This window comes from Haliaeetus albicilla, chromosome 7 (genome assembly GCF_947461875.1).
Source record: "Haliaeetus albicilla chromosome 7, bHalAlb1.1, whole genome shotgun sequence".
NCBI classification, from domain to species: Eukaryota; Metazoa; Chordata; class Aves; order Accipitriformes; family Accipitridae; genus Haliaeetus; species Haliaeetus albicilla.
This window is the reverse complement of record NC_091489.1, coordinates 26,735,551-26,750,291: the sequence shown is the minus strand read 5'-3', so window position 1 is coordinate 26,750,291 and position 14,741 is coordinate 26,735,551. Positions and strand designations below refer to the sequence as shown.

The window sequence follows — 14,741 nt, the reverse complement described above, 5'->3', positions numbered from 1 at the left end:
GACCAATCCACCCAGTAGTAGTTTTATCTCTGAGCTGAATGATAACAAGATCCAATTTTAAGTTACAAACTTTTTAAAAATTAGCTAGATGGATTTTTCTGCTGGTAGCATATTTGAGTAGCTGTTGTAAATCACTGGTTGAGTTCACAACTGGTATTTTAAAATTAGAACCAGACAGGTAACAATGGCTGGTTAAATGAAAACAGGGAATTTGCCTAATCTTATACTTTAGTAAGCTAATTACTCTTTCTGATATTATACTTTATAATTTTAACAGATTTTGGAGGGTTGATTCCTTCATTAAATAAATGTTTCTTATATTAGCAAGAGCTGCTTTGTATTGCTTTTTTTCAACAAGTACCATAAATGCATCAGTTAGTGATGGGAGTAGAGCTAATAAGCATTGTCATGAAAAGAAAGGGTAGATGATCAAATATACTGGATATGCTAACTCATGACTAAAGATAGTAAGGATGCACATAATTTGATTATATCAATCTTGTCTCCTTCAGATCTGTCCACTAGGAAAACAAACTCAATATACAGCTGGACAAGTAAGACAGTAAGCCTGAGCCAGATAGTACATCACCAGTATTATCTAAAAAAATAGGTGGTTATTTCTATGGCGAACCAATTCACATTTCTCTCCAAAATTCAACTACATGTTGGGAAGATGCTGCAGGCTAACTGGTTGTTTCTAAAGTATTGAGAGTTGAATAAAAGTCCATTTTACATTTAAAGAAGATTATAAAACATAAAATGTACAAATTCCACCAGTGCATTATTTTACAGAAGTTAAGAAGGACTACTAGCCTGTGCCAACCAGAAATTAGAGCAATCACATATATATTCATATATATTCATATATATTCTATTCATAGAATAGAATCATAGAATCATTTAGGTCGGAAAAGACCTTCAAGATCATTGAGTCCAACCATCAACCATGCCCACTAAACCATGTCCTGAAATACCCCATCTACTCGCTTTTTGAATACCTCCAGGGATGGTGACTCAACCACTTCCCTGGGCAGCCTATTCCAATGCCTGACAACCCTCTCAGTAAAAAATTTTTCCTAATATCTAACCTAAATCTCCCTTGCCTCAACTTGAGGCCATTTCCTCTCGTCCTATCTCCAGCCACCTGACAGAAGAGACCAGCACCCACCTCACTACAACCTCCTTTCAGGTGGTTGTAGGCAGTGGTAAGGTCTCCCCTCAGCCTCCTCTTCTCCAGACTAAACAGCCCCAGTTCCCTCAGCCGCTCCTCATAAGACTTGTGCTCCAGGCCCCTCACCAGCTTCATTGCCCTTCTCTGAACATGCTCCAGCACCTCAATGTCTTTCCTGTAGTGAGGGGCCCAAAACCGAACACAGTACTCGAGGTGTGGCCTTGCCAGTGCCAAGTACAGGGGAACAATCACCTCCCTTCCCCTGCTGGCCACACTATTTCTGATGCAGGCCAGGATGCCGTTGGCCTTCTTGGCCACCTGGGCACACTGCTGGCTCATATTCAGCCGGCTGTCAGCCAGCACCCCCAGGTCTTTCTCTGCCAGGCAGCTTTCCAGCCACTCTTCCCCAAGCCCGTAGCGCTGCATGGGGTTGCCGTGACCGAAGTGCAGGACCCGGCACTTGGCCTTGTTGAACCTCATACAATTGGCCTCAGCCCATCGATCCAGCCTGTCCAGATCTCTTTGTAGAGCCTCCCTACCCTCAAGCAGATCAACCCTGCCTCCCAACTTGGTGTCATCTGCAAACTTGCTGAGGGTGCACTCAATCCCCTCATCCAATTTATAAAGATATTAAACAGAACAGGGCCCAACAATGAGCCCTGAGGAACACCACTTGTGACCTGCCACCAACTGGATTTCACCTCATTCACCACAACCCTCTGGGCTCGTCCATCCAGCCAGTTTTTCACCCAGCGAAGAGTACACTTATCCAAGCCATGAGACGCCACTTTCTCAAGGAGTATGCCATGAGAGACAGTGTCAAAGGCCTTGCTGAAGTCGAGGAAGATAACATCCACAGCCTTTCCCTCATCCACTAGGCAGATCACCTGCTCATATATTCTTTTAAGACATGAAACTGGGGTTGGTGAATGAAATTACCTCTATGTCAGTGTCAATATGTAGCGTATCAAATAAAGATACTGTAATTTTCTGCTTTTTGAGGCAGGTGAAGCTGATAATAAAGTGGCATCTAACAGTTTTCATCCAGTGGTGATGGTAGTATTAGCAAGAGGAAAGTCTTCCTTAAGAAGTGTTGGATGATACCCATTATCTATGTGATCTCTTGCAGATACTGAAACTCAATTTATCTTTACTATGGATACTCAAATTTATAGGGATGGTGCTGGCAGTTACTAAATCTGTTGTCCTTCTGTTGTAGGACAGGTTTGAGATGAAATCTGTTTTAAATACTGGTCAAAGGCAACTGCAGGTATCTTATTGACAGCTTGTCTTATGCTGCTCACATAACAGGTAGAATGAAGCTGGACTGCGCTTTTGGCCCTTGAAATGCTTGTATTAGTACTGTAGTCAGTTTGGGTCCCCTACATAGTCAATGGAAAGAGATTCAGCCCATCAAATTTTTCTTTTATGCTTATGTTCTTGGACAGCACTTAATCACTGTGTTAGCTGAACACTGTCATGTGGCTGTCCATTTTACAGACAGCAGTCTGGCAACCTGGACAAAAGGCAGGATTACCTTGGATTCTTCATCAGCGGATTCAGAAAGACCGCATCCCATTCAGCCACATTCAGATTGGTATCACTGCCAGAGACATGAATGCTTAAAAAGAGAAGTTGCATGTCGTGAGTAAACTAGTGAATTAACTGAGCATCTCAAGTTAATTCTGTTTGGCAGGAAAAGTTTCTTTTGGTTTTGATAACTGGATTGCTTAAATCATAATTTTTTGTTGTAAAAAATACTCAGTTTTGGCTTGATCTTTCTCCTCTCTTTCTCTCTGCCTCTCCCCACCCCCCTGCCCCTACTTGCTGTATGTCTCATGCTGTGGACTGGACCTATTTTGTTTACATTTTTTAATAAGGTAGATTTCTGAAACTAGCTGTATTATAGACCAAGTATTTTACTCTCATGGCTCTCCTAAGAATAGTAGAGTAGTTTGTAGTTCAATATTAAAATCTGTGTACATTTTGTTTTATATATGACCCCACCGCTCAACCGTTTCAAATGTGATTATGAAAATGTTTACACAAATGCATTTTTTTCTTCAAAGTTATTTTCCCTAATGCATATCTACGTAATTAGAACATAACATAAACTATACTGTAGCATTACAATCAGGAATTAATTATTGTAACATGAAATTTTCATTTTTTGTCTTTCCTAACTGCAAAGGTGAGTATGGCTTAAAATTGAAAAAATATTAGTCCTTTTCATAGAAACCTGTTTGAAGATCATAAAGAAGTACAAAAGAAGAAAAGCTTTTTGTTTGTGTTTGCAATCAAATCTTTCTTAAAAGGAATTCTGACACACAGGCATTGTAGTTTTTTTTAATATTACATTGAAGAAAGCAAGATACAAGTCTCACTGGATTAACTGGAATTCAAGTGTAGCAGAAAAAAAACGTATTTAAAAATAAATGCTCGCAAACAAGAAGCTCAATGAGCCTTGCAAATGGCTATTCAAAGGTGATTTTCAAGTATTAGTGAAGCTTAATTTATTGCTTGCCTAATTTATTGCCTGTATCAAAACAAAACAAGAAAATAGGTCAATGTAAAGAGGCTACTGAAAATTATTTAAATGGCAAAACATTCTGGAAAAGAATAAAAAACCCCACATTTAAAGATGTTGAAGATCTAAAAGTAATCAATCTGTTTGTTCTAGTAAATTTATTCAGCACATACAATGTACTCAGAAATATATTTCTGTTTTTAAAGACCGCTTGCAAATTTGCAAGATTTGTAAATCAAAACAACATGTTTGCCAACTTGCTTTTGAAAATTCTTTAATCAAGTACTCAGTTAACATGCATAGTTTAAAATATTAAAGGCAAGAGCTGTACAGTTCAGTGAGAGATTTGTTGGTACAGCATATAAACAAAAGGAAAACTAAATAGATGTTCATGCTATGTTTTCAGTGCTGCACTTCAAAAAATTAACTGACATGACATTCTTAGAGATCTGGTTAGTACTTTGATAGCTAAATCTGAAATACTGCATAAAAATATAGAAGAATCTTATTTGTTTAGGTGCAAGTATAGTTAAAATTCAGATTGAACTATGGTTAACTGATTGTTTTGGACTTAACTATTGTTCTGACTGCTGTTTATTTAATAGTAGCAGCCCATGCTGCAAGGCCAGTTGATGAACTAAAATGCCTATGCATAGAAGCATAAGTGGAAGGAAACAATTCAGATCTGTTGCTGTCAATAGTACAGCTGTAAATTCACACATTTACATAATTAATTTCCAATGTGAACTGGTGTTCTCAGTTTAAAGACCTGCTGATATAAACCTCCTTCCTTGCAAAGAGGAGTTGTAACAATGGTAGGGCAATGGAGCAAGGACTTTTCCTGTGCTTGAATAATTTGCAGGTTCTTTCACCTTTTGATGCTTGTTTCTGCTTAGCTTAAAAAAGAGACATTTTGTTATCTTCTCTTTTGGCTGACGGTAAGAAATCACTGTTATGAAATTTTATGACCTACTGACCTTTAGTACTGAAAAATTGGTTTATTTACAACAACAATCACTATCTAAAAGAATAGCATAAAACAGTTTGACATTTAGTACTTCTGTAATTACCTTATGTCATGTGTCAGCACTGGATATCTGTAGTTTGGATCACTTATCTACTCTCTGGTTTATATAAAGGCCTTCAGGTTCTTTATCAAAATGTGTATATGAACTTTTCACTCTGTGAAGTAAAAACCCGGGTCAATTATATCTATTTTCTGCAATCTTCTTAACTTTTCACACCGACTCTGCCAGAGTGTTGTTATAGATTGTGTTACTTGCCTGCAGTATCAACTGGAGAATGATTCCTAGCTTCGTTAATGTTGTCAGAGGCATGGCTGCTACATAAACTAAGTATCTTCTTGACAAATGGCATTAGCTCCCTCAAATTCATTCTACTTCACTATTGTTAACCTTATTATCTGTTCAGTTAATCAATAGCTGTCTTTCAAAAGAGTGTACCAATAATAGGTATTGGAAATATGTTTCTGAAGGTAGTGGAGATGGTAGTGTGGTTTGGGCAGTAGGCAAGAATTTAGTTTCTGATCCTGTCATTTACTTGGGTGACAATGCAGCAAAAATTGTGCCTCGCCTCGGTTTTAACACAGGAACACGCAATTAGGTGGCAACAAGTTACCCCCAATAGATTTCCTGTAGTGTTTTTGCACGTGTCCTTGAACTTCAGCACCCTCTATCTACTAGATAGAGTTTTAGTTTGGAGCTCAGAGTATGAACTGGACAGCTGTGTCTCAGCCAGCAATTCACATCCTGAACAATGGCCTGCATGGCTTTTTGCCCACATACAACTAATCTGTTTTAAAATAATATATCAAATGCTGGTGCTTAATATTAATATAAATTAAGTCTGGTGGCAGTTTTTTATGGTTACTGTTTAATGATATGAGCCTACTATGAGCTTTGCCATGGTGGCAAGGAGACCATCACTGCAGAACCAGTTGCAAGATCAGGGCCTCAACATTTTGAATGCAGTTAAAATAGTTGAGTATAAATATATTAAGCCCAAGATAATTGTGCAAGAAGTCATCTTAATTGATATCAACTGGAGATAAAATGTTTGTTCTGTTTTACAGCATTTACAGAATTTCAGTGTTCTTAGTATGTGTCAGATAGTCTTAATGTTCTTAAGGATCTATATATATATTTTACAGTTAAATATGTAAATATCTTAAAATATGAAAACTCGGTAAATATAACTGTCATTGCAAAAAAAGGATTATTTTCAAACTCACAAAACAATAAAACAAACCTCACTAATTCAAGGGAGCATGATACAACTTCACAGCATATGGGAATAAATTTACAATGTATAATTTTCATGCCAGAATTCTTGAGTTATCAGATAATGTATTTCCTTTCAGTGATTATTCTGCAAGCCATATTTAGGCCTTTCTTACAATAGAAGCTTCACTGTGTATTTCAATACAGAGTGCTCTTGTGTGTTGTTCACCCATCTACAAAATAGTTTTCCTATTTAGATTGGGGAGGTTAGAATAAGGAAAAGAATGTGCTTCATTCATGTGTTTGGCAAAAATATTCTGAGTCATGGAAGTCTGAAGAGCAAGAAAGTAGCATTGAAGAGAAAGAAAGTAGCAACAGTAAATATTTGTCTAGAATAATATAGCAACAGTAAATATTTGCCTAGAACTTAAGGTTTATGATAATTGAACAACTTGTTACTTGTGTTAGCTGAAAATATTCGTAAACCAATATTATAATATGAATTATTATGCACTGAGTAGATTTATAAAGGCATGCCTGTATTTCTACTTAAAATCAGAGGTTGGCCTTATGGACAGGGGACATGATTTTCATTTGTACTACAAAATTTACACTTCTTTTCTCAGTGGAAAAGGGACTTAAAAGAGAAGTAAATAAAGGTAAGAATAAAGCCTGCTGTGCTATTAAAGATAGCAAAGACCTTAGGCAAGGAGTTTCAGTCCCAGGAGTAGTAGCTGTGAGGAGGGGCTGACCTAGGCTCAGAAAAAGTAGCTGCAGGTGAGGAGGGGTCTCAGTTCACCAAGCATCTAAGAAAGAGGAAAAAAAAGAAAAAGAAGATGAGCCCAAGCCTGCTTATGAAGGGAGAGGTGACATACTGCAATGATGATCTGGAAGCAGAGGTATCGGGAAGCAGAGGAGTGTTGGTGGGATACCAGTGGGTCAGCTGCAAGAGGTATAGTCATGGGTGCCAACAAAGCAGAAAGAATGGGCACTACCAAAGCCAGCTTGCATTTGCCATTACAGAAGAATTAGTAACCCATTTGATGCAAATTTTATCAGCTCAGTCTTTTGCTTTTTGTAGCCACGGCATTTTTGATCTGATCTTGAATGACAGAACAGCGTTCACTGTTGTGGTTAACAGTGTGGTTAACTGTGGTTAACCACAGTCTTAGTGTAAATGGGACTCCAACCCTGAGTGCCATTTTTTGTGCACTGCAGAGCTTCTATTTACAATACATGCATCTCAGACTTTTCCAATGCAAAGTGAAAGATGAAGACTAGAACCTCTACTTATCAGAAAATTAAGTTAAATTTCCACAATTAAATGAATGAAACATTTAAGAATGAAGTGAGAATAGCTTATTTTCTGCATAGGTGGTAGAATTGCTAACCTGTGCAATGCAAAGAAAGGATTGCACAGTGGGAGGGTAAATCAGAATGCTATCTTTGCACCCATTTAACTTCTAACCAAATCAAAATTATGCCATTCTGTGCTATTTCTACAATGTCTTAAATTGAAACATTTGTGAAATTTAGAAGTATTGTGGCTAAAAACTCAGAGCTGATCTTACCAATGGACCCATTGAGCCAAGGTCTTAAAACCTGATCGGACTCCTATAGTCACTAGATTTCTACACAGGAGCAAGAAGCTATTCACACATACCTATTTGCATGATTTGCTCTAAACATTTGGGCCAGTGTCACAGATGAGAAGCAGCCTGCTTACTCACTTGTATCCATTAGTGAGAAACAACTACATTTGGCAATGTCTATATGGCAATTCGTTCACCAAGCAGCCGAACTAAAGAATTTCCAATGATCTTCCTCTGCCCAGCTGACGTGTGCTTTGTGCTTGCCTCTTACGTGGTAGTGGTATAGCCAGTATATACAATATAAGCTCTTCACAATCCCCACACCTGCCTCCTTTCCCCCATACACTGCAGTCTCAGACCCCCCGCACTTTTCCCTACAACTTGCCACCCTTTCTTTCCCCTCTCCTGTCCAGTTCCTCCCCATGTCTGCAGCACTCATGGCCACCATACCACCACTGTCTTCCATAGGCTATACCCTCTTTGTTAGGTCTTCCAGCCTAGCAAGAAACAACATGTTCTGACTGGGATAGATCTACAGATTTCACCAAGAAATGTGATTAGGGCCTGAGCTATCTCTACATGTCCCTCAGTTCTAGTACTAAGACAATCTTTCCTTGTGTCCACCTGCAGATTTGCACAGCATTTGCAGGAATTACTTGTTTTTGAGAATTTCTTTTCTGAGAAAACAAATTGGAAGATTAGATTAGCTTGATCAATGGATTAAAAATGTAAAAAGGTTAGACTGACACACAGGCAGTGTGTTTCTTTTCTTAAGAAACCAAATTAAAACTATTAATATACATATAGAAATTTAGCAGTTTCCTTTAATTGCTGTGCTGCTGACTTTTGGTGGAATAAATTGTACATGTGAAGGAAGAATGTGGATTGTTTCTGCTTAATGCCAGAATACAAAATGAAGTTTTACAAATTCTCATGATTTTACTGACTCTATTTCTGTATGTGTTTATTATGTATCAAACAGGCTATACATACAACTGTAAAAAGTAGAAGCCTATCTTGTAAGATAGGGAGAATATTTTGCAATTATTATCTATGGGAGCATGACTGAGAAATTTTTACTGGTCTATTTTTAAATGAATAATTACAATAAATTTTAAGTTGATGTAGCTAAAAATGTAAAAGATAGTATCTTTAAAATTTTATTTTACATGCTTTACAGAAAGAAATTGTATCAATTTAAAGCATACAGCAAGTAGCTACTGATCTAATGCACATAGTTCGATCTAAACTTTATCTTACAGAGTCAAATATTGCATTTGTGAAGCATATCTGTGCTGCAGGGAGTTTCTCTCCTTGGTGAAGGAGAAATTGGTCATGAAGAGGAAGAAAAAACAGCCAATGATTTCTGCTTCAAATATTATATCACAGAAACATACAATAAGTTGTAGGATGACTTGATGTCTTACCTTGTTTGTTGAACATTTGATGTCTGAGTTACAAATCAGACATTGGGAATGAACTGTAGTGATGCCAGAGATAGGATGTTAACATTGGAGGGGTGGAGGAAGGGAGGCAGAACTAAGGTCAAGGGTGATCTGTTCTGGAATCTATAGCTAGTAGAGCTATTGTGTAATTAATCCAAAGTCAAACAAAAAATTATGTATTTTTCTGAATTAGAGTCCATTGTGGCTATTATGTTTTTCTTTTTTTTTAAAAAAAATTAGACCCGTAGATCATGAAAGCAGTCTGGAGTAGGAGAAGACAAAAGGGTGGCCTGTGCTGATTCTTATAGAATAGTTCCCAGTATAGTATTTTTTGCCAAGAAAGTCTGATACCATGTGAGTAGTGAAAATGGATTCTGCAGCATTTTCTTTTGTTTGGGCATTTTGTCCTACAATGTCTGCCCAAACCCACATCTGAAGCACCTCATCTAGTACATGTATACATGTTATTGCAGTAGCTTTGTAACTTTGCTGTGGCATAGAGGTACCTGCTTTCAGACTACCTTTGTATTTTACCTTGTTTCTGCTCCTAGGAGTGTCCCCCAAACTACAGCGATATTTTGGAGGGCATCCCCCTTGTTTATCACTCTTTCGCTAGGAATGCTGGATTTCTGGGAGCGCGCTGGCTGACCTTCAATGGAATAGGCAGATGGTCATCAAATGCTGTCCTGCAGCCTGGCAGTTAAAGGATTTACTCTTAGAGGGGCTCTTGGGATAGTGTTGTGACACCAAGCCATGCCTCTGGCATGTAAACTACAAAGTTCAGATGGTCTGTTGTAGTCAGCATTTCCTATTCTCTAGCTCTACATTGCTCCTAACACGTTTTCAGAGGTCCATGTTCTTGGGATGCACTCACCTCAGGAGCTGGGCATTGCCTTTCACAAGCACCCCACTCTCCCAGGTAACTGTATGGAAAGAGGAGAAATACAATATCAGTGCCCTGAATCACTCATGCAGTGCATAGTTCCTAATTATTTGGCATGACAGCAGCCATATTGAAGGTGTTGGAGTGGACCCTAGAAATCAATTTCAGCATTTGTTGATGTTACGAAGTGGCCAAATAGTTATTTTCTCTATTAGTAGTTAAGCAAAGATTTACTAAACTGAGAATTTTTTTTAAACAAAGCACTCCTAACATAGGTAATGGAGCAGGCTAACCATTGCAGAACATCTCCATTTGTCAGTAAGCCTTTACAACCATCAAAATATCCCTGCCTATTGTTTGTGGAGATATTGTGAAAGCAGACAATCAGTGTTGCATGAGCCAGAAATTGAATGCCAGTTTTACCTTAACAGTAGAGGTATTTTATCCCATTTTTGCCAAATCCTAATCAATTTTAAAGAGGGAGGGATGGAGTCCTTAAAGCTCAATGGGAGGAATTTTTATATTTTTTCATACCTACCTCTTTGCAATAGCAGGGCCTAGCTCATGTAGTTAAAGGACATTGTAAATACTGAGAGGCACTTTTCAAATACAGAAAGATCCCTTTTTTGTCATCATCTTCATCATCCTCATCACCATTGTGCTGGAATATAATGATGTGGTAAATGGTGAGATGTAGCTGCATAACTCTTAAAGTTGGTTTGTATTCCTTCAAAAGGAACAAGAAAGAATAATTCCTCTGAACAAAATATTCAGACTTTACAATGCCATATTTTGTTACAGAAGCAAATATTCTCTCTCTCTTTTTTTTTTTTTTTCTCCTGTAGACTATTAACTAATCAGAAGGTATTTCAGATTAGAGTATTGTTAGACTGGACCAGTATTTTTTGGGCAGATGTCCATTCTCACTGACACAACAGTAACCAGCATTCAAATAATTAGCTGGTTTGTGAGTGCTCAGAGTCCAAAGAAAGGGAGAAGCAAAAAGCTAAACTCAAGATTAGATTAATTGACAAAATCTCTATTCCCTTTTTAGATATGTGGAGAACTTTGCTTCACCTAGGTCATTCAGTGCAGAACTGAACTGCAGTTCTTTAGAAGTCTGGGTTTTTAACATTTTCTTACAAACTTTCTCTCATTTTTGAGGGCAAATTTTTTAAAAGAATGTCTCTTGGACACTGAGTATTTAGTGCTCATTTGAAAGCTTGCTTCTGTTTTTTGGAGAGTTCCCTCTGTGTCTCTGACACTCAACAAAAAAGTAAGGACTTGAAAGTCTTCTCTGATCTGTCAGTTTGGAAGGCACACAGCAGCATTAAAACATGATCGGATAGCTTTATATTCAATAGGAGGACACAAATAAAAAGGCCCGTGGAGCCTACATACAGGAGCTTTGGAGTAATTTGGGGAACTTATGTTAGATTATTTGTCATGCCAAAGTCTCCTAGTCTTACATTGTCTTCTGGGCAGATGTGCCTCCTCTCCAGCTGAACAGATCATCTGCCAATCAAAGGTTTGTAGTTTTTTTTTTAGTCAAACCATGATAGGATTTTGAGAAGTTCACTCAATTCAATGACTTCCTATTAGTGAGAGATTCTAATCCAGGATCTATGGGCCTTGGGGAATGCAAGTTTTGTTTCACTTGCTAAAGTAAGAAAGTAAAAAAAGAGAAAACAAATAAAATTATAATGTACAATCTCCTTTTAGTGTAGTCCACATGGAAAAAGAGGGGCTGCCCTCATCCGTATTTATACAAAAAATGGTTCCCATGTTCAACAGACCACCATGCTACTAATCTTGCATTTTTTTCCAAACCTCATTCTCGCCCAAGATGAAAGTATATTCCATTTACTAGATGCGAGTTGTGAGCTTTTACTTTTTGCTCTTTTTTGATAGAACTATGGGATTTAGTAAGTCAGCAAGACTTTTTATACATTTGGGGATCAGTGTAAAGAAAATGCTATTTTCACTTGGTGCTATTTCAGTGGATTAGGCAGTGCATCAAAACATACATATTAGCTTGAATGATCATACCTCAAGGTCTCATACCTCTGCTAGGACTATGATAGCTTCCTTGATGCTACCTGAGATTCTTGCACGTATTTTTCATCATAGCACTCTTGATGTAAATGCCTGATACTCTGTGTGACAGGAATTCTGCAATCATCTTGTAATTGATTCATTATCTAGATGGCACTAATGGAAAGGAAATGAAGAGTCCACTTCAAAAAAAGAAAAAAAGTTCAAGTACAGTACCATACCAACAGTGGTTCTTAAGGGTGCTGTGTTTGTGTAAACGTCCCTTCTGAGTCCAGCTTTCAATGGAATCTTGGGTTTAGTGAAATAAGTGAAAGTAATTGGTCTGATGGCCCACTTATAACTACACCACTGCAGGAAATAACCTAGGGAAGTCTGTTGGTTACTGCGTCTCAGAAGATTCCCAGTGCTCCTTTGAAACCCAACACATCCTCTAGTGGGAATATTCAGATGGATTGTTCAAAAAACCACAGAAAACAGCTTATAACTGTAGTCAAGGTACATAATATTTCAATTGATATATTTTATATGCTTCACATCTGTTGTTTTGTCTGTTTTAATTGATTTAGTGTAAGTGCTCATTTTTATTTAGAAAGACATCTTTTTTTAATATTTAGCACTATAACTAATGTCTGCAAATATCATGTGTTCAAACCTGTTTCTTACCAATGTACAGTGTTTAAAAAATTTGGCCTAAAAGTCAAATTCTCCTAAGCCAGATCTTTAAGTAATTGCTTCACTTTTGCATGTGTCAAGGCAATAACCATATAGTAAAAATAGATTATAACGTGTATATGAGAAGCATCAAGCACAAAGTTATTTACTTTAGTGAGAGCAACTGTAAATTTAAACAAATGTTGATCTGTCTCTGTATATGATGTATCTATAGACATATATACATTTCTTGCCCTATTCTTTCCCATGCATTATTCATTTTATTGTGCTCGAAAACTACAACTTACATATAACAAAATGTCATCGGTGCTAGGTTCTTCTAGCACTTTGTTTCCAAAATACTTGCAGTTTCACTGGTGATAGAGGGTAATTAATTTGCTCATGCAATGTCTTTCCTTCTTTTGATAGTGCTAAGGCTCCATCTGCCACCAGATGTCTTTCTGCCTGACTGAGATGTTTCTGTGGTCTTTGAGGACTAACTTACATATTAAAGGTGAGCTGTTACCTATTACTAAAACAAAACAGCAAAGCTTGTTGATGAATATTAAACTGATACAAAATTCTGAATACCCAAATGAAGTGGTTTTTATACTTAGGAGAAAGAAAACTAGGCAGCAATACAATGTTTGAACTTGGTCAGCTTCTTTGCTTATCTTGTCATAGAACTGGAGCATCCTTTCAATTAAAAAATGTTAAGATTATATTTAATTGGATGCATTTTCCTTTTCAGGAAGCTGTGGCCTACTTGACTGTAAGCTTCAGTTTAATACCTAGTTTGGGTGAATGAAGATCTATAGTCTAGTGATATGCAGAGGCATTGTGATTTGTACTTAGCATGAAAATAAAAAATTACTGCATGTTCTGAGTATTTTGCATGATTACTTGAAATTTTGTACTTACAAGGATATATTTATCTTATTAATTGATTGTTCCAGGAGACACGTAACTAATTACTAGCCGTGTAGAAATTACCTTTATTCGTCTTGCCTTGCTATTGCTAAAATATAATCTAAAAAAAACCCCACTGGTTTTTAAGTGGGCCATATCAAAATATTATTTATGCCAATTGTAGTGTACAATACTTTTGTTGAAATATTATTTTGAATATTATTGACAATTCAATTGAATACGAATGAATATTCAGTTGAATGTTATTATTCAAATACAGTCTCAATATGTCTTGGCATACTACCTTCGTGTGAGAACTGTTCTGTAACAACAATAATACAAAAAAGTCAAAAGCTGTATTTCCTAGAAAACTCTGATGGTTTAAGTCAACACACAGTTGTGATTTATTGTAATTAAAGGTGTACTGTGGCCTACTCTGCCTAGTTTCCACCTTTGACCTTCTTGCTTCCTCTTTGTCCATTTATTCATTCCCTACAAACATCATTCTGATTCTGAGGCAGAAGGGAGGACTGCTGTCTTGTTTTAAAAGCTACCTGCTCATTGCAGTGCCTTCCTGCGTTCTTCCATGTAAGGAATTTCTCCCCATGGTATATCCTTGTCTGAGTTCAGAAGGAGACAGATGCGGTGTCAAACTGGTTATTTTAAAACAGTGCAACTTGAAACCATACTTAGATCTACTTGGTGGAGCTTGCCATGGCACACCTAAGTATTTACCAGTCAGCCACATCAGGAGCTGGCTGTTATGGCTTGCAGTCCCAATGTACCTGAAACATCCACATTTCAGTGCCATGGAAACCAGGCAGACAATAATACCTATAGATTTAGAATATTGGATCCTTTGAAAGGGCAACTTTGTGAGTTCATGAATCTTAAAAAAAATCCTGTTGTCTTTAGCTCAGCTGTGTCAGTCATCAGAAAACATTTTAAGTTATTCTAAGGTATGCTTTTCACCGTGATCCTTACCTTTCCTTGTGAAAGAACACAAAAGATGCTAATTAGGAAGGTGGTAAAAATACTTTTGCATGTTGTCAGCTGGAAGAGAATGAAAGTGTATGTGAAGGACATGAGAGTGCCAAATAAATGTAAGGACCTGCCCCATTCTCCTTCAGCCCTTGCTTGCTGGCTTTTGAAAGTCCTACCAGTACTCAGACTACATGCTGTAGTTTTTCCACCATCGCGCGTGTTTTAGCACCTAACACTCTGCTCCAGCTAGCAAAAATTGAGATGCTGAACTTGGCTTGCTAGGT

At 37.4% G+C, this 14,741-nt stretch overlaps 1 protein-coding gene across 4 annotated transcripts in view; it reads left to right on the top strand.

The window, feature by feature from the left end:
* WDPCP (WD repeat containing planar cell polarity effector) overlaps positions 1 to 14,741 on the top strand; it is a 159,825-nt gene that overhangs the window by 38,908 nt on the left and 106,176 nt on the right. For all 4 annotated transcript variants that reach the window (XR_011325437.1, XM_069787458.1, XM_069787456.1 and 1 more), the window contains exon 3: positions 12,994 to 13,078. Coding sequence is in view for 3 of the 4 variants with exons in the window: in XM_069787458.1 (XP_069643559.1) it covers positions 13,018 to 13,078 (61 nt within the window). In the remaining variant the exon portion in view is untranslated. The remainder of the gene's footprint in view (positions 1 to 12,993; positions 13,079 to 14,741) is intronic.